The following is a 27,673-nucleotide window of genomic DNA, read 5'->3' as shown; positions in this document are numbered from 1 at the left end:
CGGTCAAACAGCCTGATGAAACAGAGCACACAGACAAACACACTCTCCCTCTCTCTCTTCATGGTCAAACAGCCTGATGAAACAGAGCACACAGACAAACACACTCTCCCTCTCTCTCTTCACAGTCAAACAGCCTGATGAAACAGAGCACACAGACAAACACACTCTCCCTCTCTCTCTTCACGGTCAAACAGCCTGATGAAACAGAGCACACAGACAAACACACTCTCCCTCTCTCTCTTCACAGTCAAACAGCCTGATGAAACAGAGCACACAGACAAACACACTCTCCCTCTCTCTCTTCACGGTCAAACAGCCTGTATGAAACAGAGCACACAGACAAACACACTCTCCCTCTCTCTCTTCACGGTCAAACAGCCTGATGAAACAGAGCACACAGACAAACACACTCTCCCTCTCTCTCTTCACAGTCAAACAGCCTGATGAAACAGAGAACACGACAAACACACTCTCCCTCTCTCTCTTCACGGTCAAACAGCCTGTATGAAACAGAGCACACAGACAAACACACTCTCCCTCTCTCTCTTCACAGTCAAACAGCCTGATGAAACAGAGCACACAGACAAACACACTCTCCCTCTCTCTCTTCACGGTCAAACAGCCTGATGAAACAGAGCACACAGACAAACACTCTCCCTCTCCCTCTTCACAGTCAAACAGCCTGATGAAACAGAGCACACAGACAAACACACTCTCCCTCTCCCTCTTCACAGTCAAACAGCCTGATGAAACAGAGCACACAGACAAACACACTCTCCCTCTCTCTCTTCACGGTCAAACAGCCTGATGAAACAGAGCACATAGACAAACACACTCTCCCTCTTTCTCTTCACAGTCAAACAGCCTGATGAAACAGAGCACACAGACAAACACACTCTCCCTCTCCCTCTTCACAGTCAAACAGCCTGATGAAACAGAGCACACAGACAAACACACTCTCCCTCTCTCTCTTCATGGTCAAACAGCCTGATGAAACAGAGCACACAGACAAACACACTCTCCCTCTCTCTTCACAGTCAAACAGCCTGATGAAACAGAGCACACAGACAAACACACTCTCCCTCTCTCTCTCTTCACGGTCAAACAGCCTGATGAAACAGCACACAGACAAACACACTCTCCCTCTCCCTCTTCACAGTCAAACAGCCTGATGAAACAGAGCACACAGATAAACACACTCTCCCTCTCCCTCTTCACAGTCAAACAGCCTGATGAAACAGAGCACACAGACAAACACACTCTCCCTCTCTCTCTTCATGGTCAAACAGCCTGATGAAACAGAGCACACAGACAAACACACTCTCCCTCTCTCTCTTCACAGTCAAACAGCCTGATGAAACAAAGCACACAGACAAACACACTCTCCCTCTCTCTCTCTTCATGGTCAAACAGCCTGATGAAACAGAGCACACAGACAAACACACTCTCCCTCTCCCTCTTCACAGTCAAACAGCCTGATGAAACAGAGCACACAGACAAACACACTCTCCCTCTCCCTCTTCACAGTCAAACAGCCTGATGAAACAGAGCACACAGACAAACACACTCTCCCTCTCCCTCTTCACGGTCAAACAGCCTGATGAAACAGAGCACACAGACAAACACACTAAACACAGGGAAAAAGAGCAACAACCTGATTTACATTCATTTACACTGCTGCCAAAATGCTCACTCCCTGAGTTAGCACTGATAAAATCAAGTCCAGTTTGATTCGGTGCGCACACAGTTTTCATTAGGCATAAAAGGTGCAGTGAAATGTTTACCCGCGAGCTCACTCAACAGTACCGTACAACACCAATATCAATCATAATCAAATAAAAAGTCAGTAAGAAGGTAGCATGCACAGTGGTAATAATAATGCTAATCATGAAGACAGGGTATCCATTGGTTTTCCGTGAGTAGTATATGAGCTAGGTGGTAGTATTGTGTGTAGGGGATGGAAAAGACATGGTCTTGGAGTGTGTAGAGATGTAATGGTCCACAACAATACTGGATAGTACCTGTCAATAAGTTCAATAGAACATGACAGTGGGTAGCGTTGGCATATGAACCAATAGTAGAGCAGGACTGAGGACAGTGTTGACCTATGGACCAATAGAACAGCAGAACAGTGGGCAGTGTAAACATATGGACTAATAGAGAACCACAACACCGTAAAGTGTTGTCATGATCCAATAGAACAGAAATGGAACATCAGCCATATGGTCCAGCATACATCACTTCTGTTTGATTGCCCTGAGGGTCAATACATACATAGCTCTTGACTTCTGACCTCTGTTCAGTCATGCTCAACAATGCCCTATAAAAACACAGAGACGGGTCCTTCTAGTGTGTGGAAGGTCAAACAGACCTGATGCCGTCCAGACTGATGCCTGACTGTATCAGTCTATTATTTCTGATGACTAGTGATTCAATTAATATATACAGTAGTGTTCGGATTTAACAGTTTAGTCATTTAGCAGACAATGTTATCCAGGGTTATTCACCATTCTACTGAAGCACTGTAGGTGAACCAACCACCACATATGTTAATTAGCCTTAATTACTAACCTACAGTAGTTAGGATTATATTCCTGAGCTTTTAGGCGGGAGAGAGACGGTGTTTATGTGTGTGTGTATGTGAGAGAGAGCGAGCGAGAGAGAAATTAGTGTTGAATGACTTTAGGAAGGCTATGTTCTTCCTCATCAAACATTTAAGATCCATTAAGAACCAGAAGACTGTGTGCGTGCGCATATAAATGTGTGCGTGTGCATTAGTCATTTAGCAGACAATGTTATCAAGGGATATCTACTATTCTACTAAAGCACTGTAGGTGAGCCAACCACCATTATCCTTAATTACTAATTTAGGTGGGGTTATATTCCTGTGCTTTTAGGTGGGAGACAGAAAGGCGTGCGTGTGTGTGTGTGTGTGTGTGTGTGTGTGTGTGTGTGTGTGTGTGTGTGTGTGTGTGTGTGTGTGTGTGTGTGTGTGTGTGTGTGTGTGTGTGTGTGTGGGTGGTGTGTGTGTGTGTGTGTGTGTGTGTGTGTGTGTGTGTGTGTGTGTGTGTGTGTGTGTGTGTGTGTGTGTGTGTGTGTGTGTGTGAGATAATTGTGTTCATTGACTTTAGGAAGGCTGTATTCTTCCTCATCAACCATTTAAGCTCCAGTAAGGACCAGAAGACTGTGTGGGTGTGCATGTAAATGTGTGTGTCTTTCGGTGACTGTGTACTTGTGTGTTCATAATACATCCAGACATCTATCCATACGACTAGGATCCTCCATTATCAAGACTAAGCAAAGATTGGTTGATTGATAAGTGGGGTCCCTACGGTATATGACCTAGAGGGAAATGAATGGAGTGGCCTGTACTACTATATACATACATACATACTACCAGTCAAGGGTTTTTCTTTATTTTTACTATTTTACGACATTGTATTTTACTACATTGTAGAATAATAGTGAAGACATCTGTCATTGGAATTTCATAATTCTTATAATTAAATTCACTCAGTCTATTTTATAAGAATTTGTAAGATTCCTATTTGCATAAAATAGACAGAGACCAGTCTTATCAAAATTATATAATAGTATTCATTCTCGGAGTTCGCTCCCATGAAACCACGAACAACAGTTTATATACAAAATATGACGTCATAGGTTATAAAATGTCCTTCCTCCTATCGACAAGGACAAAGCAGGTTCAAACGTTTATTCCAACCCCCTAGCTCACACACACTATTATCAATATTAACTTCTGGAATCTTCACATTCATCCATCACTATTTAGAAGATAGTTCCAGATAATGGAAAACCCAGGGAGGCACTCACTGCCTTATCTAAACATCCCAGAGTTAAGTTGAGTCGGTTCAACCATAGGTTAACGACCCTTTTTGCTTACTTAAAAACCCACAATCCATTCCTCCCCAACCTAGCTGAATGGTACTTATTATGTTTAATTACCCCTTGTTTCATGCTACACAATCCCTTCCTTATGAATTAATATTATTAATCAGATATAATAAAACAGAGTAGACGTTTAATTAGTTATAGTTCTATTTAAAATATAGATATTGTTTAGTCATTATTCATAAAATTCCCAACAACATCAAAACTATGAAATAACATATATGGAATCTTGTTGTAACCAAAAAAGTGTTAAACAAATCTAAATATATTTATATTTGAGATTCTTCAAAGTCGCCACCCTTTGCCTTGATGACAGCTTTGCACACTCTTTGCATTCTCTCACCTGGAATGCATTTCAATTCACAGGTGTGCCTTGTTAAAAGTTATTTTGTGGATTGTCTTTTTTCTTAAGCAAGTGTTGTGACAAAGTAGGGCTGGTATACAGAAAATAGCTCTATTTGGTAAAATACCAAGTCCATTGTAGCTCAAATAAGCAGAAACGACAGTCCATCATTACTTTAAGACATGAAGGTCAGTTAATACAGAAAATGTCAAGAACTTTGAATGTTTCTTCAAGTACATGATGAAACTGGCTTGGAGGATTGCAAAAGGAAAGGAAGACCCAGAGTTACCTCTGCTGCAGACGATAAACTCATTAGAGTTAATTGCACATCAGATTGCAGGAAAAATAAATTCTTCACAGAGTTCAAGTAACAGACACATCTCAACACCAACTGTCCATAAGAGACAGCGTGAATCAAACATTCATGGTCGAATTTCTGCAAAGAAACCACTACTAAAGGACACCAATAAGAAGAATAGACTTGCTTGGGCCAAGAAAAACTGTCAATGGATATTAGTGTGGAAATTTGTCCTTTAGTCCCAATGAGTCCACATGTGAGATTTTTTGTTCCAACCGCTATGTCTTTGTGTGGCACAGAGTAGGTGAACGGATGATATCCACATGTGTGGTTCCCACCGTGAAGCATGGAGGAGGAGATGTGCTGGTGTGGGGGTGCTTGACTGGTGACACTTATTTAGAATTCAAAGCACACTTAAAACTGCAAAATCTTATCTCCGCCAACAGGACGAGTGTGAACAGTTTGGTGATGCATGGGTCGCAAGGAGGGGTTTGTTACTACATTAATAAATACAAATATCTATTCGGACCTTTTCCTTCTAGGAAATGTGTTTGACCGGACCTTCTCAAATAATATTTGTGTAACCCTGACTTAAGGTAAAACGACCCTGTGGGGCTCCTCACTATGGTTCACCTTGGTAATTACAGTGGTTGTTACGCTCACTGCTAATGGCTCTGGTTAAGTGAGTGTTTGAGAGAGTCAGTGAGTCAGTGTGTGCACAGACGCTTTATAGGTGTGTGTATGACAGTGCATGCCAGTCTGACAGAGGCTTGCGTGAGTAGTTCAGTGTTCTGCTGAGGTAAGGTCTCCCAGTGTTTATCCAGCATCCATCTTGGCTTATCACTGTTGTTGAGGGAAAATATGTCTAAAGACCTCCCCCCTCGCTCCTCTCTCTCTCTTTCTCTGCCCTCAAATCTGTCCATCTCAGTATTTTATTCATTCTCTCTGTGTCTAATACTCTCCCTCAGTAATTTCCTTCTCCTTTTATCGCTTTCGTGTAGAATCATTATTGACGGTAGTGGTTAGGGCAGATCTGGGTTAGTCTGTGAGTAAAGGCTCAGCAGTTCTGTGTTCCTTGTGAATAATAGATGTTGGTGGGTGAGTACTGATCATTGTAAAGCAGATCTATGTCTATGTGTGAGTACAGTAGAATGGTTTGTAGAGAATTACCAGGTAATCTGTGTCAGTATGTCAGTGTTATGGATACTGTATTTGTAGTGCAGTGTGTTAGTGCAGTCCACTGTGGCTCAGTAGAGCTGATGGGATGTGAATGAGTGAGCCGTATGTTTCTAGGCAGGCGCTCCACCTGTCAGACCAACTCCAGTGTTTCCCGACTCCAGTCCTCCAGTACCCCCAACAGCACACATTTTTGTTATAGTCCAGGACAAGCACACTTGATTCATCTTGTCAACTGATCAAGCCCTCAATGAGTTAAATCAAGTGAGCTTGTCTGGGGCTACAACAGAAATGGGTGCTATTGGGGATACTGGAGGACTGCTATAATACACACTGACTGACTGACTGAGTCAGGGGATTTTACTGGAGAGGAGGAAGCTGTCGTGTGTGTGTGTGCTGCGTGTTGTGTGTGCATTTGCACTTGCGCTTTTATTGGGAAAATGCACTGGGTTTTTCCTAATAAACCGTTGTCTACCTACGTTGTTTATCTGGTATATTTCCTCCTGATGTCCTGCCTATCTCTGTTACAACATCCACATGTGTTCACACACCAAGCTGCACGTTTGTATTTCTCTCTCTCTGTTCTATGTTGCAGTGCTGCGTCTACTGAAGGAGAGAGCTGACCCCAACACACCTATCTCCTCTGGAGGATCTCTTCTACACCTGGTAAGAATACACATGCACACACACATGCAGAAACACAACTACATCCACCTGCTGTTTTTCAATTAGCTCACCACTATCTGACGGCGCCTCTCTCTATCTCTTTCTCTCTCTTTCTCTTTCTCTCTCTCTCTTCATCCCATAGTGTGCTCGTCATGACAATGTGTTTGCGGCTGAGGTTCTGATCGAGCGAGGGTTAAACGTCAACCTGCAGGATGAGGACCTCTGGACAGCCCTGCACATAGCGTGTGTGTGTGACCACGCCGACATGGTGCTGCTACTACTGCTGGTGAGAAACACACACACACACACACACGCGCACATGCAAGCATGCACGCACACACACACACACACACACACACACACACACACACACACACACACACACACACACACACACACACACACACACACACACACACACACATATACAGTTGAAGTCGGAAGTGAAACTGAGTCAGGTTTGTTCTATGGGATTGAGGTCAGGGCTTTGTGATGGCCACTCCAATACCTTGACTTTGTTGTCCTTAAACCGTTTTGCCACAACTTTGGAAGTATTCTTGGGGTCATTGTCCATTTGGAAGACCCATTTGCGACCAAGCTTTAACTTCCTGACTGATATCTTGAAATGTTGCTTCAATATATCCACATAATTTTCTCTCCTCACGATGCCATCTATTTTGTGAAGTGCACCAGTCCCTCCTGCAGCAAAACACCCCCACAACATGATGCTGCCACCCCCGTGCTTCATGGTTAGGATGGTGTTCTTCGGCTTGCAAGCCTCCCCCCTTTTCCTCCAAACATAATGATGGTCATTACGGTCAAACAGATGTATTTTTGTTTCATCAGACCAGAGGACATTTCTCCAAAAAGTACGATCTTTGTCCCCATGTGCAGTTGCAAACAGACTGCCGTTTTTTAATAGTTTTTATAGCGTCTTCGTTGCTGAGCGGCCTTTCAGGTTATATCGATATAGGACTTGTTTAACTGTGGATATAGATACTTTTGTACCTGTTTCCTCCAGCATCTTCACAAGGTCCTTTGCTGTTGTTCTGGGATTCATTTGCACTTTTCTCACCAAAGTACGTTCATCTCTAGGAGACAGAACACGTCTCCTTCATGAGTGGTATGACTGCAGTCCCATGGTGTTTATACTTGCGTACTATTGTTTGTAAAGATGAACATGGTATGTTTAGGAGTTTGGAAATTGCTCCCAAGGATGAACCAGACTTGTGGAGGTCTGCAATTTTTTTCTGAGGTCTTGGCTGATTTATTTAGATTTTCCCATGATCAAGCAAAGAGACATTGAGTTTGAAGGTATGTGTTGAAATACATCCACATCCACCTCCAATTTACTGAAACCTTGTCAATTAGCCTATCAGAAGCTTCTAAAGCCATGACATAATTTTCTGAGATTTTCCAAGCTGTTTAAAGGCACAGTCAACGTAGTGTATGTAAACGTCTGACCCACTGGAATTGTGATACAGTGAATTATAATTGAAATAATCTGTCTGTAAACAATTGTTGGATAAATGACTTGTGTCATGCACAAAGTCGATGTCCTAACTGACTTGCCAAAACTATAGTATGTTAACAAGACATTTGTGGAGTGGTTGAAAAACGAGTTTTAGTGACTTCAATCTAAGTGTCTGTAAACTTCCAACTTCAACTGTGTGTGTATGTATATATATACACGTAGTACGTATGGATAAAAAAGAGCTGGCCCTAAGGAGAGTGGTTCCTTGCAGTATCATAAAGGTTTGGTTCAGGTCTGCTATCTACAGTATTAGACTATCAGAGTGGTTTGGGTCAGGTCTGGTGTCTGCAGTATTAGACTGTCAGAGGGGTTTGGGTCAGGTCTGGTGTCTGCAGTATGAGACTGCCAGAGGGGTTTGGGTCAGGTCTGGTGTATGCAGTATTAGACTGTCAGAGGGGTTTGGGTAAGGTCTGGTGCCTGCAGCATTAGACTGTCATAGGGGTTTGGGTCAGGTCTGGTATCTGCAGTATTAGACTATCAGAGTGGTTTGGGTCAGGTCTGGTGTCTGCAGTATTAGACTATCAGAGGGGTTTGGGTCAGGTCTGGTGTCTGCAGTATTAGACTATCAGAGGGGTTTGGGTCAGGTCTGGTGTCAGCAGTATTAGACTATCAGAGGGGTTTGGGTCAGGTCTGCTATCTACAGTATTAGACTATAAGAGCGGTTTGGATCAGGTCTGGTGTCTGCAGTATTACACTATCAGAAGGGTTTGGGTCAGGTCTGGTGTCTGCAGTATTAGACTATCAGAGTGGTTTGGGTCAGGTCTGGTGTCTGCAGTATTAGATTATCAGAGGGGGTTGGGTCAGGTCTGGTGTCTTCAGTATTAGACTGTCAGAGTGGTTTGGGTCAGGTCTGGTGTCTGCAGTATTAGACTATCAGAGGGGTTTGGGTCAGGTCTGGTGTCTGCAGTATTAGACTATCAGAGGGGTTTGGGTCAGGTCTGGTGTCTGCAGTATTACACTATCAGAAGGGTTTGGGTCAGGTCTGGTGTCTGCAGTATTAGACTATCAGAGTGGTTTGGGTCAGGTCTGGTGTCTGCAGTATTAGACTATCAGAGGGGTTTGGGTCAGGTCTGGTGTCTGCAGTATTAGACTATCAGAGGGGTTTGGGTCAGGTCTGGTGTCTGCAGTATTACACTATCAGAAGGGTTTGGGTCAGGTCTGGTGTCTGCAGTATTAGACTATCAGAGTGGTTTGGGTCAGGTCTGGTGTCTGCAGTATTAGACTATCAGAGGGGTTTGGGTCAGGTCTGGTGTCTGCAGTATTAGACTATCAGAGGGGTTTGGGTCAGGTCTGGTGTCTGCAGTAGTATTAGACTATCAGAGGGGTTTGGGTCAGGTCTGGTGTCTGCAGTATTAGACTATCAGAGGGGTTTGGGTCAGGTCTGGTGTCTGCAGTATTAGACTATCAGAGTGGTTTGGGTCAGGTCTGGTGTCTGCAGTATTAGACTGTCAGAGTGGTTTGGGTCAGGTCTGGTGTCTGCAGTATTAGACTATCAGAGGGGTTTGGGTCAGGTCTGGTGTCTGCAGTATTAGACTATCAGAGGGGTTTGGGTCAGGTCTGGTGTCTGCAGTATTAGACTATCAGAGTGGTTTGGGTCAGGTCTGGTGTCTGCAGTATTAGACTATCAGAGTGGTTTGGGTCAGGTCTGGTGTCTGCAGTATTAGACTATCAGAGGGGTTTGGGTCAGGTCTGGTGTCTGCAGTATTAGACTATCAGAGGGGTTTGGGTCAGGTCTGGTGTCTGCAGTATTAGACTATCAGAGGGGTTTGGGTCAGGTCTGCTATCTACAGTATTAGACTATCAGAGTGGTTTGGGTCAGGTCTGGTGTCTGCAGTATTAGACTATCAGAGGGGTTTGGGTCAGGTCTGGTGTCTGCAGTATTAGACTATCAGAGGGGTTTGGGTCAGGTTTGGTGTCTGCAGTATTAGACTGTCATAGGGGTTTGGGTCAGGTCTGGTGTCTGCAGTATTAGACTATCAGAGGGGTTTGGGTCAGGTCTGGTGTCTGCAGTATTAGACTATCAGAGGGGTTTGGGTCAGGTCTGGTGTCTGCAGTATTAGACTATCAGAGTGGTTTGGGTCAGGTCTGGTGTCTGCAGTATTAGACTGTCAGAGTGGTTTGGGTCAGGTCTGGTGTCTGCAGTATTAGACTATCAGAGGGGTTTGGGTCAGGTCTGGTGTCTGCAGTATTAGACTATCAAAGGGGTTTGGGTCAGGTCTGGTGTCTGCAGTAGTATTAGACTATCAGATGGGTTTGGGTCAGGTCTGGTGTCTGCAGTATTAGACTATCAGAGGGGTTTGCGTCAGGTCTGGTGTCTGCAGTAGCATTAGACTATCAGAGTGGTTTGGGTCAGGTCTGGTGTCTGCAGTATTAGACTATCAGAGGGGTTTGGGTCAGGTCTGGTGTCTGCAGTATTAGACTATCAGAGGGGTTTGGGTCAGGTTTGGTGTCTGCAGTATTAGACTGTCATAGGGGTTTGGGTCAGGTCTGGTGTCTGCAGTATTAGACTATCAGAGGGGTTTGGGTCAGGTCTGGTGTCTGCAGTATTAGACTATCAGAGTGGTTTGGGTCAGGTCTGGTGTCTGCAGTATTAGACTATCAGAGGGGTTTGGGTCAGGTCTGGTGTCTGCAGTATTAGACTATCAGAGGGGTTTGGGTCAGGTCTGGTGTCTGCAGTATTAGACTATCAGAGGGGTTTGGGTCAGGTCTGGTGTCTGCAGTATTAGACTATCAGAGGGGTTTGGGTCAGGTCTGGTGTCTGCAGTATTAGACTATCAGAGGGGTTTGGGTCAGGTCTGGTGTCTGCAGTATTAGACTATCAGAGGGGTTTGGGTCAGGTCTGGTGTCTGCAGTATTAGACTATCAGAGGGGTTTGGGTCAGGTCTGGTGTCTGCAGTATTAGACTATCAGAGTGGTTTGGGTCAGGTCTGGTGTCTGCATTATTAGACTGTCAGAGTGGTTTGGGTCAGGTCTGGTGTCTGCAGTATTAGACTATCAGAGGGGTTTGGGTCAGGTCTGGTGTCTGCAGTATTAGACTATCAGAGGGGTTTGGGTCAGGTCTGGTGTCTGCAGTAGTATTAGACTATCAGATGGGTTTGGGTCAGGTCTGGTGTCTGCAGTATTAGACTATCAGAGGGGTTTGCGTCAGGTCTGGTGTCTGCAGTAGCATTAGACTATCAGAGTGGTTTGGGTCAGGTCTGGTGTCTGCAGTATTAGACTATCAGAGGGGTTTGGGTCAGGTCTGGTGTCTGCAGTATTAGACTATCAGAGGGGTTTGGGTCAGGTTTGGTGTCTGCAGTATTAGACTGTCATAGGGGTTTGGGTCAGGTCTGGTGTCTGCAGTATTAGACTATCAGAGGGGTTTGGGTCAGGTCTGGTGTCTGCAGTATTAGACTATCAGAGTGGTTTGGGTCAGGTCTGGTGTCTGCAGTATTAGACTATCAGAGGGGTTTGGGTCAGGTCTGGTGTCTGCAGTATTAGACTATCAGAGGGGTTTGGGTCAGGTCTGGTGTCTGCAGTATTAGACTATCAGAGGGGTTTGGGTCAGGTCTGGTGTCTGCAGTATTGGACTATCAGAGGGGTTTGGGTCAGGTCTGGTGTCTGCAGTATTAGACTATCAGAGGGGTTTGGGTCAGGTCTGGTGTCTGCAGTATTAGACTATCAGAGGGGTTTGGGTCAGGTCTGGTGTCTGCAGTATTAGACTATCAGAGTGGTTTGGGTCAGGTCTGGTGTCTGCAGTATTAGACTATCAGAGGGGTTTGGGTCAGGTCTGGTGTCTGCAGTATTAGACTGTCAGAGGGGTTTGGGTCAGGTCTGGTGTCTGCAGTATTAGACTATCAGAGGGGTTTGGGTCAGGTCTGGTGTCTGCAGTATTAGACTATCATAGGGGGTTGGGTCAGGTCTGGTGTTCTGCTGATTAGGTCCAGAGTGAGACAGGAACAGTCGTAAAGGAGGGGAGAGGAGCAGGTGGAGACATGGAGGTTGGGCTGTGTTTTGTTTGGTGTTAGGTCCTATTCCGGTTATGTTGATTTGGTCTGGTGTGGTAGTGTGGCAGCAGACTCTGTATGGCGGGGTGGGCTTGAGATACGCTCAGGGGAGATGTGGCTGTGTTTGAAGAGTTGCCAGAAAGAGCGAGAGAGAGAGTATGTGTGTCTGTGTTTTCACCTCCTCTCTTTCTATCAGAGCAGTGTTTGATTTCCCTAAAGCAATGCTGCAAGAGGAGAGCTGCATCAGTGGGTCTGTGTGTGATATAAATATGCCAAACATTACTCCTGCCAAGGGGACCACTTGAGTGAGAGAGTGAGAGAGAAAGAGAGGCTCTAAATGTCTTCCATTCACTTTCAACTGAGACCCACTTTCAAGCTAATGAGGTCACATCTACAGTACTCACACAGGATTCTGCTTTACTGTCATTCAGGAGAGAGAGAGGTATGGAATGTTAGGGTGAGAAAGGGGTAAGAAGAAAGATTTTCAAGCTACTGTAAACAAAATGATTACATGCTTCTTCAGCTTCCCTTTGGTAAATTATGAGGGAAGTGTGTAAGTGTCTGTGCGGCCTTGTGTGTGTTTGTGTGAGCAAGCTCAATGAAAGAATGAATGAGATTCCCCCACAAAATTAATGGCTGTGCGTGCACGTATCTTTCTCTGTGTCTCTCTCTCTCTCTCTCTCTCTCTCTCTCTCTCTCTCTCTGTTTGTCTCTCTGTTTGTCTCTCTGTCCCCCCCCCCTCTCTCTCTCTCTCTCTCTCTGTCTCTCTCCCTCTGTCTCTCTGTGTGTCTCCTCTCTCTCTCTCTCTCTCTCTCTCTCTCTCTCTCTCTCTCTGTCTCTCTGTTTGTCTCTCGTCTCTCTCTCTCTCTCTCTCTCTCTCTCTCTCTCTCTCTCTCTCTCTCTCTCTCTCTCTCTGTCTCTCTGTTTGTCTCTCTGTCTCTCTCTCTCTCTCTCTCTCTCTCTCTCTCTCTCTCTCTCTCTCTCTCTCTCTCTCTCTCTCTCTCTCTCTCTCTGTTTGTCTCTCTGTCCCCCCCTCTCTCTCTCTCTCTCTCTCTCTCTCTCTCTCTCTCTCTCTCTGTCTCTCTGTTTGTCTCTCTGTCTCCCCCTCTCTCTCTCTCTCTCTCTGTCTCTCTCTCGTTCTCTCTGTTTGTCTCTCTGTCTCCCCCTCTGTCTCTCTCTCTCCCTCTGTCTCTCTGTGTGTCCCCCTCTCTCTCTCTCTCTCTCTCTCTCTCTCTCTCTCTCTCTCTCTCTCTCTCTCTGTCTCTCTGTTTGTCTCTCTGTTTGTCTCTCTGTCTCCCCCTGTCTCTCTCTCTCCCTCTGTCTCTCTGTGTGTCCTCTCTCTCTCTCTCTCTCTCTCTCTCTCTCTCTCTCTCTCTCTCTCTCTCTCTCTCTCTCTCTCTGTCTCTCTGTTTGTCTCTCTGTCTCCCCCTCTGTCTCTCTCTCTCCCTCTGCCTCTCTGTGTGTCTCTCTCTCTCTCTCTCTCTCTCTCTCTCTCTCTCTCTCTCTCTCTCTATGTCTCTCTGTTTGTCTCTCTGTCTCCCCCTCTGTCTCTCTCTCTCTCTCTCTCTCTCCCTCTGTCTCTCTGTGTGTCCCTCTCTCTCTCTCTCTCTCTCTCTCTCTGTCTCTCTGTTTGTCTCTCTGTCTCCCCCTCTGTCTCTCTCTCTCCCTCTGCCTCTCCGTGTGTGTGTCTCTCTCTCTCTCTCTCTCTCTCTCTCTCTCTCTCTCTCTCTCTCTCTCTGTCTCTCTCTCAGTCTCTCTCTCTCCCTCTCTCTCTGTTTCTCTCTCTGTTTCTCTCTCTGTTTCTCTCGCTCTCTCTCTCTCTCTCTCTCTCTCTCTCTCTCTCTCTCTCTCTCTCTCTCTCTCTCTCTCTCTCTCTCAATTCAATTTAAGGGCTTTATTGGCATGGGAACTCTCTTATTCTCTCCCCACCCCACCCCACCCCTCCTCTCCTCAACCTTCTCTCTGTCCTTCTCCCTTCCCCCTCCGCACCCCCCCAAAAAAAGTAATGGCTGTGCGTGCATGTATCTTTCTCTGTGTGTCCCTCTCTCTCTCTCTCTCTCTCTCTGTGTTTGTGTGTGTGCATGTGTAAATGTATGTGTGTTCCTCAGAATAAGATAACATATATTACAGAGTTATCAGAAGGGTACAGGAGGACAGCTGAAAGGAGAGCTGAGGCAGTGGCTGAGTAAAAATAGCTATTTTTGAAGCTGATACAGCCTCTGCTTCCCTTTCTCTTTCTGCCTTCCTGACACCACATGTCTTATCCAGCACTGAGCCTGCCAATGCACAGTCACTCTGCTCCGATCCCAAGTAAGACCGCAATCAGGGCATGTTTTGTTGATCATTCCTATGGAACTGCTGAAAAACATCAAGCTGATTTACACAATCAGTGCTTTGTAGTGAACGTTTATACTATTAGTGTTATGTTGTGCATTCTAAAGCATTATACAATTGTTATATATGCTCTTGAAACTCAGTGCATTCAGAAAGTATTCAGACCCCACAACTTTTTTAGTTACTTATTCTAAAATGGATTGAATAGTTTTCCCCCCTCATCAATCAGGCCAGCTCATAGCCTGTGGCAAAAATGAGGGGACGCAAACAACAGGTATAGGCCAATTTAAAAAATGCTCTTTATTGTAAACAAAACTATTCACTAAACTAAGAAAAAGGAATGAGGTGTGGAAGTATCATAATGTAAGATGTATGTAAAGTGCATGGATTTTATATATTTTTTAAAAATGTTATTTAAAAAAAAAAAAATTCACCTTTATTTAACCTGGTAGGCTAGTTGAGAACAAGTTATCATTTGCAACTGCGACCTGGCCAAGATAAAGCATAGCAGTGTGAACAGACAACACAGAGTTACACATGGAGTAAACAATTAACAAGTCAATAACACAGTAGAAAAAAAGGGGAGTCTATATACAATGATCAGTGAGATACACCTGCTGGAGCGCGTGCTACGGATGGGTGTTGACATTGTGACCAGTGAACTGAGATAAGGCGGAGCTTTACCTAGCATGGCCTTGTAGATGACCTGGAGCCAGTGGGTCTGGCGACGAATATGTAGCAAGGGCCAGCCGACTAGAGCATACAAGTCGCAGTGGTGGGTAGTGTAAGGTGCTTTAGTGACAAAACGGATGGCACTGTGATAAACTGCATCCAGTTTGCTGAGTAGAGTGTTGGAAGCGATTTTGTAGATGACATCGCCGAAGTCGAGGATCGGTAGGATAGTCAGTTTTACAAGGGTAAGTTTGGCGGCATGAGTGAAGGAGGCTTTGTTGCAAAATAGAAAGCCAATTCTAGATTTGATTTTGGATTGGAGATGTTTAATATGAGTCTGGAAGGAGAGTTTACAGTCTAGCCAGACACCTAGGTACTTATAGATGTCCACATATTCTAGGTCGGAACCATCCAGGGTGGTGATGCTAGTTGGGCGTGCGGGTGCAGGCAGCAAACGGTTGAAAAGCATGCAGTTGGTTTTACTAGATGGTCAGTGATCTGTTTGTTGACTTGGCTTTCGAAGACCTTAGATAGGCAGGGCAGGATGGATATAGGTCTGTAACAGTTTGGGTCCAGGGTGTCACCCCCTTTGAAGTGGGGGATAACCGTGGCCGCTTTCCAGTCCTTGGGGATCTCAGACGATATGAAAGAGAGGTTGAACAGGCTGGTAATAGGGGTTGCGACAATGGCGGCGGATAGTTTCAGAAATAGAGGGTCCAGATTGTCAAGACCAGCTGATTTGTACGGGTTGTTTTTTCTTCATATAGATTTGCAACAAAATTCTAAAAACTTGTTTTTGCTTTGTCATTATGGGGTATTGTGTGTAGATTGATGAAGGAAAACAACTATGTAAGCAGTTTTAGAATAAGGCTGTACTTAATAAAATGTGGAAAAAGTGAAGGGGTCTGAATACTTACTGAAAACACTGTACATATACAGTATTAATATTAGGACGTATTTCAGGGAATTTCCCAAACAATGTGCTGGGTCTAATGTAGGGACATTTAGTATTTTCAGAGTGATTCACCATATCAGAATGATTGACAGACTTAACTTTGATTGACATGTGAAGATATGCAAACAAAAATGTCCAGCTCATTCATGCAGTTAACCGTTGTGTCATTCCTTTCATCTCCTCCTCCTCTTCATCCTTGTCCTTGGGTTTCCATTCCTGCATCCTAAATAGAGGACAGTGTTTGTGCTGACGGAAATGACACAGTGGCTGTATTTGCTGGGATGGAGGGGGTAACATTATTTTCTCTCACCCTCTCTCTCTCTCTGTTTGCTAGTGCTAATGCTAATTATCTTATCACCGCATTGCAAACAGCTGGTGTGGGAGGAAGCTTCCCAATTTCCCATGCACTCCCAATACCCATTCCCAACCCTGTTCCAAACATCATTCTAAACCCCTATTCCCAGCTCCGGGTACTGCTCCGTCTCACAGGATTTAGCCTGTCTGTGTGCCTGTGAGAGGAGTGGAGGGGATTTTAGTCATGGAAATGTTTAGTTTGGTTATAAAACTATGACAGAGTAGTGTTCCTTCATGCTAAAGCTAGCCTGGCCTTATATTAAATGTGAGTTGGGTTAAATTTGAGTTAAAGACTGTGTTTAGACAGACAGGCCAATTCTGATATTTTTTCCACTAATTGGTATTTTGACCAATCTCATTAGATCATTTCACATCATATATTTTTCAGTGTCTGATCTGATTGGTCAAAATACCAATTAGTGGAAAAAAATATCAGAATTGGGCTGCCTGTCTAAATGCAGCCATAGTGAGATATTCATCATTAATTTACAGCTCATCCATGTTGGTTCCCCGTATGAGTATACTTATCCTCTACGATCAAACACCAGCATGTACAATAACAATTATGAAGAGATGGCATACTTGTTTCTATAGTCTAGTCTAGTTGAGTAGCAATCTCTGTTTATGTGGCATCACCATAGCTCCATAATCAAAGCCTAGAACCCATCATGGTATCAGTCCGTTATCATATCTGATTTAATTTCACAGTACCAATTAAGGTCTCCTGATTTGCATGGCTATCAAGGGCCATGCAGACAGCAATTAGATAAGTGATTCGCGATTAGGAGCTAATTGTCCGGTTGTCCTTATTCTGTTCTAACATCTCCCAGAGGAAGTGATTGGTCCAAATAAGAAAAAATGTGACAAAACATGAAGGTATTCATTTAACTCGTCCAATAAGAAACACTTGTTTTAGGTTTACCGTTGCATGCCCTAATGAATACTCAGTGTTGGGGAAGCTACTCTGAAAATATCGTTTTTTCGTTTTTTATTTAACTAGGCACGTCAGTTATGAACAAACTCTTATTTACAATGACGGCCTACACCGTCCAAACACAGACGGAGCTGGGACAATTGTGCGTCGTCCTATGGGACTCCCAATCATAGACGGCTGTGATACAGCCTGGATTCAAACCATGGTGTCTGTAGTGACGCCTCAAGCACTGAGATGCAGTGCCTTAGAACGCTGCGCCATTCGGGAGCAATCAGGGAATTGGTTGTTTACCAAGCTACCAAGTACTTCACACTGGAAGAAGTTAAGATATACCCAAGTTGCCCTTAAGAAACATACAGTCAAACAGAAAGGAAATTATTGCCTACTCTACCCATATTTTTGTAAAAAAAAAATTAAAAATGGTGTGTCGTTCCAGAAGTTAGATACACCTCTACATGGCAAAAAAAAGTAGTTAACTACTGAAAACACAACCTAGAATTTAATTTAGTTAAACTACCACCAAGTTACAGCAAAAGGTAGTTCAATTACTACTTCAACTACATGTAGTTAACTACTCCCCATCACTGTGAGTACTACCATGATATCAGTTCTCTCATGTCACTGTAATCCTGTTATATCAGAGGATCGTTGGAGGTTTCTCTGCCTCGTCTGTCTGGAGTGGTCCTCTGATGTGTCACTTTGAGTCTTTAACCGACCTCTCAAACACACTTTGTCTAAACACGTGTGAAAGTTATGACCCTGAAGTTTCTGCTTAATATTCTGTAACTCCTAACTGTCTGTTGCTGGGTGTTGATGGTACGGCTTACAGCAATCATCTTAATATTACTGGCTTCATTAAACTCCTCATGGCTTAAGATGGGAGATTGTGATTAAGCTGTTCTCCTGAGATCTTCTGTTGTTATGTAACTTCCTTTTAGATCGGTTTAGCCTGAGTCACATAAGTCCCTCTGAAACTACAGTAGAAGACTGACCCACTTTTGGCATTTGAAAATGATCAGCTTCTTTTGTCTTTCAAATCCTAACGACATGGCCATGTCTAAACTCTTGTAAAATAGTGGAACTTAATATTATTTTCTGTCTTGATCCAGACTCCTTCCATAAATCTGAAAACGGTGATGTAATGTGTCTTAGCGTAGGGGACTAGTCCACACTGACTGTATAGCTAGTCCATTCTAAGCTCATTTATCTAGCTTTAGGGACATGGTGTGTGTAGCTGACCGCAACACGCTCAGTCCTCCCAGGGGACAGTCCTACATCTTAGTTGTGGTTGGTATTGATCCCACCGGGGTCACGTTATGGCGTCCTGTTGTTAGGGCGACAAACGCTGATCCATCATAATGTGGCGGTGAGAGCTGAGCGTGTTGCGGTCAGCTTGTTAACCCCTGCTGCACGTGTGGCGCCCGGGAAACAACTGGACGCCGCTCGTTTCTACGTGTCAGTGGCTAATGTCTGTAAACAGACGGATGATGCTCTGTCTTGATCGATGGGATGCTCCAAGATATAGCAGTCATATCAAGTCAAGTCTAACATTGTTAATATTGCCATCTAGGATTACATTACGATTAATGAGGTGGTCAAACTCATATTGCTCCTTGCATTATTATATTCCATTACATTTGTCTGCCGCTATGTATTGACTGCAAAGTTTGACATAATGGTAGGTGTCAGCTAATTATAAACTACAATGAATAAATAAGACAATGCATACATCAGAAACCATCCTCCAGAGGTTCCCGTTGTTTTCCTCAGGAGAACCAGTTCAGTGGGTATAGCAGTGTGTAGCCTACTGTAGTCTGACTGTAGCGCAAGACCAGGCTGTGTCAAGTGATGTCTTCATTAGGACAGTCCCCTATTGACCCGGGAGCTCAGAATGATAGGTCAGGGACACCACCTCACCCCTATCTACTCAACACACACGCATGCACACATACACTCACTGTCCAGAGTGTGTGTGTGTGACAGTCTGTGGATAAGTCAATAACTGTCCCTCCCCACTCTCTGGTTTTCTGAAACCTGCAAAAGACTGAATGACTGGCATATCTGGACTGGATGAAAAAAAGTATGAAAATAGACAGGCAGTGGGTGCTCTCTCTCCTCCCCCCCTCTCTCTCTCTATTCCTCTCTCCCTCTCCCTGCTCTCCTTCTTACATCGATGAGCCCAACCTCATGAATAGATACAAAGCACCAGCTGATGTTGAATGTTAAGTAATATATTCATTAACCCCTAACTAACCCTGCTAATGAATGACAACAGCTCCTGCTAGACCAGACTGCAGATTGGTAGGAATTTACCCAAAGAAACAAAGGGGCAAACTCCAAACGCAGACCTCTCCACTATTTAATAACACAACAATAACATCAGTTGAACTAAATTAATTGTGTTTTTGATTGTTTGGCATTAATGACAGGGGTAGATTCATCATCTCTGATGTTTCCCTAGTGTATAGAGATTGCAGAATGTTTTTGTTCTTGGTTTTTGAGGTTTGAATTTTAGGGTCCAGGGGCTCTGAGATATAAGGTTTTGGACTTTCAATTTGGGGGATTGGTGTTCAGCATTTGCAGGTCGCTCTCTAGCCTACATCCATCTGCTTGGTATTCCTCTTCCTCCTTTCTTTATCATCTTTAAAGCCACCCCCCCACTCACATACACACACACACACACACACACACACACACACGCACACATGCACACACGCACATACACACACACAAAGACATATGAACCCCCCCATGCACACACACACACACACACTTTTCTCTGTCTGCTTGAAGACCTGCCCATTAATCTTGGGCTGCATCCTAACATGGTTGTTAGAATTCTATTAGCTGTAAATATTCAATAAGGAACCTCACTTAAAGGCCCCTGTCCCTCTTATCAGCCGCAGCCCAGCCACGATCATTACACTGCAACCTCTTTTATTGTTTAGGCAAACGACAAGCAGCGATTTATGGGGAAAGACTGACAATGGCAACGTAAAAGGAAATGTGTTAGTTTGAGTATGTTTCAGAGGGGAGGAGATACAGAGAGAGGGAAAGAGAGAGAGAAATAAAAGAGAGGGGAAAACAGGTCAAGCGAGGAAGTGAGGCAAGGAAGAAAGGAGTGATGTTACAACAGAGGTGACAAATCACAGAGTAGTTCCCGAGGGTAGTGGTGGGAGGAATGTTGAATCCCAACCATGTTTTACTTGTGTATGTTTAGACAAACAGCAGTCATTACACAGTCCAAGTGTAGTCTGCCTGGGGGTATGTTGTTATCTCACACCCCAAGAGCAGGCAACACTGGTAGGACTCTTCACTGTGTAAACGCACATTATTCTTGTCACACACACTCACACTCTCTACCACTTGTCACACACATCCTAACCCCCTCCCCTCGATGATCCCACGGTCCCATCAACACACAGACACACAACACACACACACGTGTCCCTGCCCTGGGGTCCCCACAATCCCATATGTATTGAGTTGTTTAATTCACTTCATTGAGTATTAATGTCCCTGTGGCTCTCCTCAGGTTCACACTGCTGGGAGGGCCTGATAATTGGGCCTACTTTATCATCGATTCCTCTCTGATGAATGGCCTGAGAAACCACTCAATTTGTTTGTGTCTCCCTCCTCCCTCCCCTCCTCTATTCATTCTATGGTGGGTTTGATACGTTCCGGGATTTCTGGAAGACTGGGGTGAATGTTCTACTTCAGGATGTGAATGGAAACATTCCACTGGACTACGCCACAGAGGGAACCGAGACCAGCTACATCCTCCGAAAACACCTAGAGGAAAACGGTAACACAATACTCCTCATATGATTTAATGTCTGTTTCATGTAGTGTGCCGTGTTGTGTTACATTGTAGGCCTATATGTGTTTATTGTGCAACAAACAGCCCGAGAAATGTTCACCTACACATTTTTACAATGTGAAAAATATTTGTATTTTCTGAATCGTTTTTTTCCAATCTTTGCCACTTTTCCACCCATACACAATTACTCTTGTTTAAGACCTGTCTATTATCCCGGCAGTAGGACATTTTGTTCTCGTCCATATAACATGTGTTAATATAATGCCTGCTTCAATGTCCATTCTTTTTTCACAGCAATTAAAGGAGACTGAATAGAAAACTAAATAAAATGAGAAATGAATGAAAGAACATTTTTAATTTCACATGCATGAAATAATGGCTTAATTTGAAAAAATGAAAATCAACGGGTCGTAAGTTATGTCCACAACACAATTATAATGTGAAGTGAGGAAACAGACTAAAATACTTAATTATAAGTAATGGTTCCATGGATGGTTGGCTGCCATATTGCCCGAGGGAAAGGTATTGATACTGTATATACAGTGATTTCAGAAGGTTTTCAGACCTCTTCTCTTTTTCCACATTTAGTTATGTTACAGCCTTATTCTACAGTGGATTGGACACATTTAGTTATGTTACAGCCTTATTCTACAGTGGATTGGACACATTTAGTTATGTTACAGCCTTATTCTACAGTGGATTGGACACATTTAGTTATGTTACAGCCTTATTCTACAGTGGATTGGACACATTTTTCCCTCATCAATCTCCACATGATACAACATAATGACAAAGCGAAAAAAGGTTTTTAGAAATGTTTGCAAAAGGTATAAGAATAATATTTTGCTATGAGACTCAGGTGCATCCTGTTTACATTGATCATCCTTTAGATGTTTCCACAACTTCATTGGACTCCACTTGAGGTAAATTTAAATGATTGCACGTGATTTAGAAAGGCACACACCTGTCTTTATAAGGTCCAACAGTTGAAAGTGTATGTCAGAGTAAAAACCAAGCCATGAGGTTGAAGGAATTGAGCTTTGAGATATGATTGTGTCGAGGCACAGCTGTGATGAAGAGTACCAAAACAATCTGCAGCATTGAAGGTCCCCAAGGACACGGTGAATTCGATGATTCTACTACAACTACAACACTGTGTCCTCTCTGTCCCAACCAGTACTACACCATACTACTCTGTCCCTACCAGGACTACTAATACTACACTCTGTTCTCTCTGTCCGAACCGCTACTATTTCTACTACACTGTGTCAACTGTGTCCCAAATACTACTTCTACATTGTGTCCTCTCTGTCCCAACCACTACTACAACTACTACACTGTGTCCACTCTGTCCTAACCACTACTACTACTACACTGTGTCCTCTCTGTCCCTACCAGGACTACTATAATTACACTCTGTTCTCTCTATCCCAACGACTAATATTTCTACTACACTGTGTCCTCTCTGTCCCAATCAGTACTAATACTACACTGTGTCTTCTCTGTCCCAACCAGTACTACTACTACTCTGTGTCCTCTCTATCCCAACCAGTACTATTACTACGATGTGATCTCTCTGTCTCAACCACTAATATTTCTACTACGCTGTGATCTCTCTGTCCCAACCACTACTACTACTTCTACAGCATGTCCACTCTGTCCCAACCACTACTTCTACATTGTGTCCTCTCTGTCCCAACCACTACTTCTACATTGTGTCCACTCTGTCCCAACCACTACTACTACTTCTACATTGTGTCCTCTCTGTCCCAACAACTACTACAACACTGTGTCCTCCCTTTCCCAACCAGTACTATTACTACACTGATGTCTCTCTGTCCCAACCCGTACTATTACTACACTGATGTCTCTCTGTCCCAACCAGTACTATTACTACACTGATGTATCTCTGTCCCAACCAGTACTATTACTACACTGATGTATCTCTCTGTCCCAACCAGTACTATTACTACACTGATGTCTCTCTGTCCCAACCAGTACTATTACTACACTGATGTCTCTCTGTCCCAACCAGTACTATTACTACACTGATGTATCTCTGTCCCAACCAGTACTATTACTACACTGATGTCTCTCTGTCCCAACCAGTACTATTACTACACTGATGTCTCTCTGTCCCAACCAGTACTATTACTACACTGATGTCTCTCTGTCCCAACCAGTACTATTACTACACTGATGTCTCTCTGTCCCAACCAGTACTATTACTACACTGATGTCTCTCTGTCCCAACCAGTACTATTACTACACTGATGTCTCTCTGTCCCAACCAGTACTATTACTACACTGATGTCTCTCTGTCCCAACCAGTACTATTACTACACTGATGTCTCTCTGTCCCAACCAGTACTATTACTACACTGATGTATCTCTCTCCCAACCAGTACTATTACTACACTGATGTCTCTCTCTCCCAACCAGTGCTACTACTAATACACTGTGTCCTCTCTTTCCCAACCACTACTACTTCCACTACACTGTGTCCTCACTGTGCCAACCAATGCTACAACACAGTGTCCTCTCTTTCCCAACCACTACCGCTTCTTGTAAACTGTGTCCTCTCTGTCCCAACCACCACTACTTCTATTACACCGTGTCCTCTCTGTCCCAACAAATTCTTCTACTAAGCCTTGTCCTCTTTGTCCCAATCACTGCTAATACTACTTTACTGTGTCCTCTCTGTCCCAACCACTACTACTACCACTACACTGTGTCCTCTCTGTCCCAAACAATACTGCAACAACAACTCTGTGTCCTCTCTATCCCAACCACTACTACCACTACACTGTGTCCTCTCTACCCCATCCACTACTACTACTACTCCGACACATTGTCGTCTCTGTCCCAACAAGAACTATTCCTGCACAGTGTCGACTCCGTCCCAACTACTACTACTTCAACACTTTGTCCTCTCTGTCCCAACAACTACTACCACCACACTATGTCCTCTCTTTCCCAACCACTACACCTACTACTTCACTGTGTCCTCTCTGTCCTAACCACAACTACTACTACACTGTGTCCACTCTGTCCCAACCACTACACCTACTACTTCACTGTGTCCTCTCTGTCCTAACCACAACTACTACAACAATGTGTCATCTCTGCCCCAACAACGACTTCTACTACACCTTGTCGTCTCTGTCCCAACCACTGCCACCACTACTACACTGTGTCCTCTCTATACAAACAACTACTACTTCTACACTGTGTCCTCTCTTTCCGAACCACTACTTCTACTACAGTGTGTCCACTCTGTCCCATCCACTACTACTACTAATACACGATGTACTCCCTTTCCCAACCAGTACTTCTACTGTTACTACACTGTGTCCTCTCTGTCCCAACAGTTACTACTAATACACTGTGTCCTCTCTGTCCAAACCAATACTACTACTAATACACTATGTACTCCCTTTCCCAACCAGTACTTCTACTGTTACTACACTGTGTCCTCTCTGTCCCAACCACCACTACTTCTATTACACCGTGTCCTCTCTGTCCCAACCACCACTACTTCTATTACACCGTGTCCTCTCTGTCCCAACCACCACTACTTCTATTACACCGTGTCCTCTCTGTCCCAACCACCACTACTTCTATTACACCGTGTCCTCTCTGTCCCAACCACCACTACTTCTATTACACCGTGTCCTCTCTGTCCCAACCACCACTACTTCTATTACACCGTGTCCTCTCTGTCCCAACCACCACTGCTTCTATTACACCGTGTCCTCTCTGTCCCAACCACCACTACTTCTATTACACCGTGTCCTCTCTGTCCCAACCACCACTACTTCTATTACACCGTGTCCTCTCTGTCCCAACCACCACTACTTCTATTACACCGTGTCCTCTCTGTCCCAACCACCACTACTTCTATTACACCGTGTCCTCTCTGTCCCAACAAATTCTTCTACTATGCCTTGTCCTCTTTGTCCCAAAACTGCTAATACTACTTTACTGTGTCCTCTCTATCCCAACCACTACTACTGCTTCTACACCGTGTCCTCTCTGTCCCAACCACTACTACCACCACTACACTGTGTCCTCTCTGTCCCACCCACTACTACTACCACTACACTGTGTCCTCTCTGTCCCAACCACTACTACTACCACTACACTGTGTCCTCTCTATCCCAACCACTACTACACCGTGTCCTCTCTATCCCAACCACTAGTACTACTACACTGTGTCCTCTCTATCCCAACAACTACTACACTGTGTCCTCTCTATCCCAACCACTACTCACTGTGTCCTCTCTATCCCAACCACTAGTACTACTACACGGTGTCCTCTCTGTCTCAACCACTACTACTACTTCTACACGGTGTCCTCTCTGTCCCAACCACTACTACTACTTCTACACAGTGTCCTCTCTGTCCCAACCACTACTACCACCACTACACTGTGTCCTCTCTGTCCCAACCACTACTACCACCACTACACTGTGTCCTCTCTGTCCCAACCACTACTACCACCACTACACTGTGTCCTCTCTGTCCCAACCACTACTACCACCACTACACTGTGTCCTCTCTGTCCCAACCACTACTACCACCACTACACTGTGTCCTCTCTGTCCCACCCACTACTACTACTTCTACACGTTGTCCTCTCTGTCCCAACCACTACTACTACTTCTACACGGTGTCCTCTCTGTCCCAACCACTACTACTACTTCTACACGGTGTCCTCTCTGTCCCAACCACTACGACCACCACTACACTGTGTCCTCTCTGTCCCACCCACTACTACTTCCTTTACACTGTGTTCTCTTTGTCCCAACAACTACTTCTGCTACACCTTGTCCTCTCTATCCCAACCACTGCTACTATTTCTACACTGTGTCCTCTCTATCCCAAACACTAGTACTAGTACACTATGTCCTCTCTATCCCAACCAATACTACACCGTGTCCTCTCTATCCCAACCACTAGTACTACTACACTGTGTACTCTCTATCCCAACCAATACTACACCGTGTCCTCTCTATCCCAACCACTAGTACTACTACACTGTGTACTCTCTATCCCAACCACTAGTACTACTACACTGTGTACTCTCTATCCCAACCACTAGTACTACTACACTGTGTCCTCTCTATCCCAAACACTAGTACTAGTACACTATGTCCTCTCTATCCCAACCAATACTACACCGTGTCCTCTCTATCCCAACCACTAGTACTACTACACTGTGTACTCTCTATCCCAACCAATACTACAACGTGTCCTCTCTATCCCAACCACTAGTACTACTACACTGTGTACTCTCTATCCCAACCACTAGTACTACTACACTGTGTCCTCTCTATCCCAACCACTAGTACTAGTACACTATGTCCTCTCTATCCCAACCAATACTACACCGTGTCCTCTCTATCCCAACCACTAGTACTACTACACTGTGTACTCTCTATCCAAACCACTAGTACTACTACACTGTGTCCTCTCTATCCCAACCACTAGTACTACTACACTGTGTCCTCTCTATCCCAACCACTACTACATTGTGTCCTCTCTATCCCAACCATTACTACACCGTGTCGTCTCTATCCCAACCACTACTACACCATGTCGTCTCTGTCCCAACCACCACTACTACTACAACACTGTGTTCTCTCTGTCCCAACCACTGCTTCTACTACTCTGTGTCCTCACTGTCCCAACCACTACTACTTCTACTATCAGTACTTCTACTACTACACTGTGTCCTCTCTATCCCAACCACTACTACACCGTGTCGTCTCTATCCCAACCACTAGTACTACTACACTGTGTCCTCTCTATCCCAACCACTAGTACTACTACACTGTGTCCTCTCTATCCCAACCACTAGTACTCCTACACTGTGTCCTCTGTATCCCAACCACTACTACACCGTGTCCTCTCTATCCCAACCACTACTACACTGTGTCCTCTCTATCCCAACCACTAGTACTACTACACTGTGTCCTCTCTATCCCAACCACTAGTACTACTACACTGTGTCCTCTCTATCCCACCCACTACTACACTGTGTCCTCTCTATCCCAACCACTAGTACTCCTACACTGTGTCCTCTGTATCCCAACCACTACTACACTGTGTCCTCTCTATCCCAACCACTACTACACTGTGTCCTCTCTATCCCAACCACTAGTACTACTACACTGTGTCCTCTCTATCCCAACCACTAGTACTACTACACTGTGTCCTCTCTATCCCAACCACTACTACACTGTGTCCTCTCTATCCCAACCACTAGTACTCCTACACTGTGTCCTCTGTATCCCAACCACTACTACACTGTGTCCTCTCTATCCCAACCACTACTACACTGTGTCCTCTCTATCCCAACCACTACTACACCGTGTCCTCTCTATCCCAACCACTAGTACTACTACACTGTGTCCTCTCTATCCCAACCACTAGTACTACTACACTGTGTCCTCTCTATCCCAACCACTACTACACTGTGTCCTCTCTATCCCAACCACTAGTACTACTATACTGTGTCCTCTCTATCCCAACCACTACTACACTGTGTCCTCTCTATCCTAACCACTACTACACCGTGTCCTCTCTATCCCAACCACTAGTACTACTACACTGTGTCCTCTGTATCCCAACCACTACTACACTGTGTCCTCTCTATCCCAACCACTCCTACACTGTGTCCTCTC

At 44.5% G+C, this 27,673-nt stretch overlaps 1 protein-coding gene and 1 long non-coding RNA gene across 7 annotated transcripts in view; both read left to right on the top strand.

Moving 5' to 3' along the window:
* LOC118372757 (unconventional myosin-XVI) overlaps nt 1–27,673 on the top strand; it is a 260,749-nt gene that overhangs the window by 84,904 nt on the left and 148,172 nt on the right. For all 3 annotated transcript variants that reach the window (XM_052522327.1, XM_052522326.1, XM_052522328.1), the window contains exons 3-5: nt 6,325–6,395; nt 6,538–6,681; nt 20,861–20,969. In XM_052522327.1, the coding sequence (XP_052378287.1) occupies nt 6,325–6,395; nt 6,538–6,681; nt 20,861–20,969 (324 nt within the window). The remainder of the gene's footprint in view (nt 1–6,324; nt 6,396–6,537; nt 6,682–20,860; nt 20,970–27,673) is intronic.
* LOC127931089 (uncharacterized) lies at nt 8,420–9,211 on the top strand. 4 transcript variants are annotated; one of them, XR_008139776.1, is made up of 3 exons: nt 8,420–8,469; nt 8,734–8,821; nt 9,042–9,211. It is a non-coding gene; the product is annotated as an uncharacterized LOC127931089 (long non-coding RNA). The 4 variants fall into 4 exon arrangements; XR_008139778.1 differs by lacking the exon at nt 9,042–9,211 and adding an exon at nt 8,866–9,035; XR_008139775.1 differs by having other exon boundaries at nt 8,464–8,513.

The sequence above is a fragment of the Oncorhynchus keta genome, chromosome 7, assembly GCF_023373465.1.
Source record: "Oncorhynchus keta strain PuntledgeMale-10-30-2019 chromosome 7, Oket_V2, whole genome shotgun sequence".
Classification (NCBI taxonomy): Eukaryota; Metazoa; Chordata; class Actinopteri; order Salmoniformes; family Salmonidae; genus Oncorhynchus; species Oncorhynchus keta.
The sequence above is the reverse complement of the archived record's forward strand: the minus strand, read 5'-3'. Positions and strand labels throughout refer to the sequence as shown.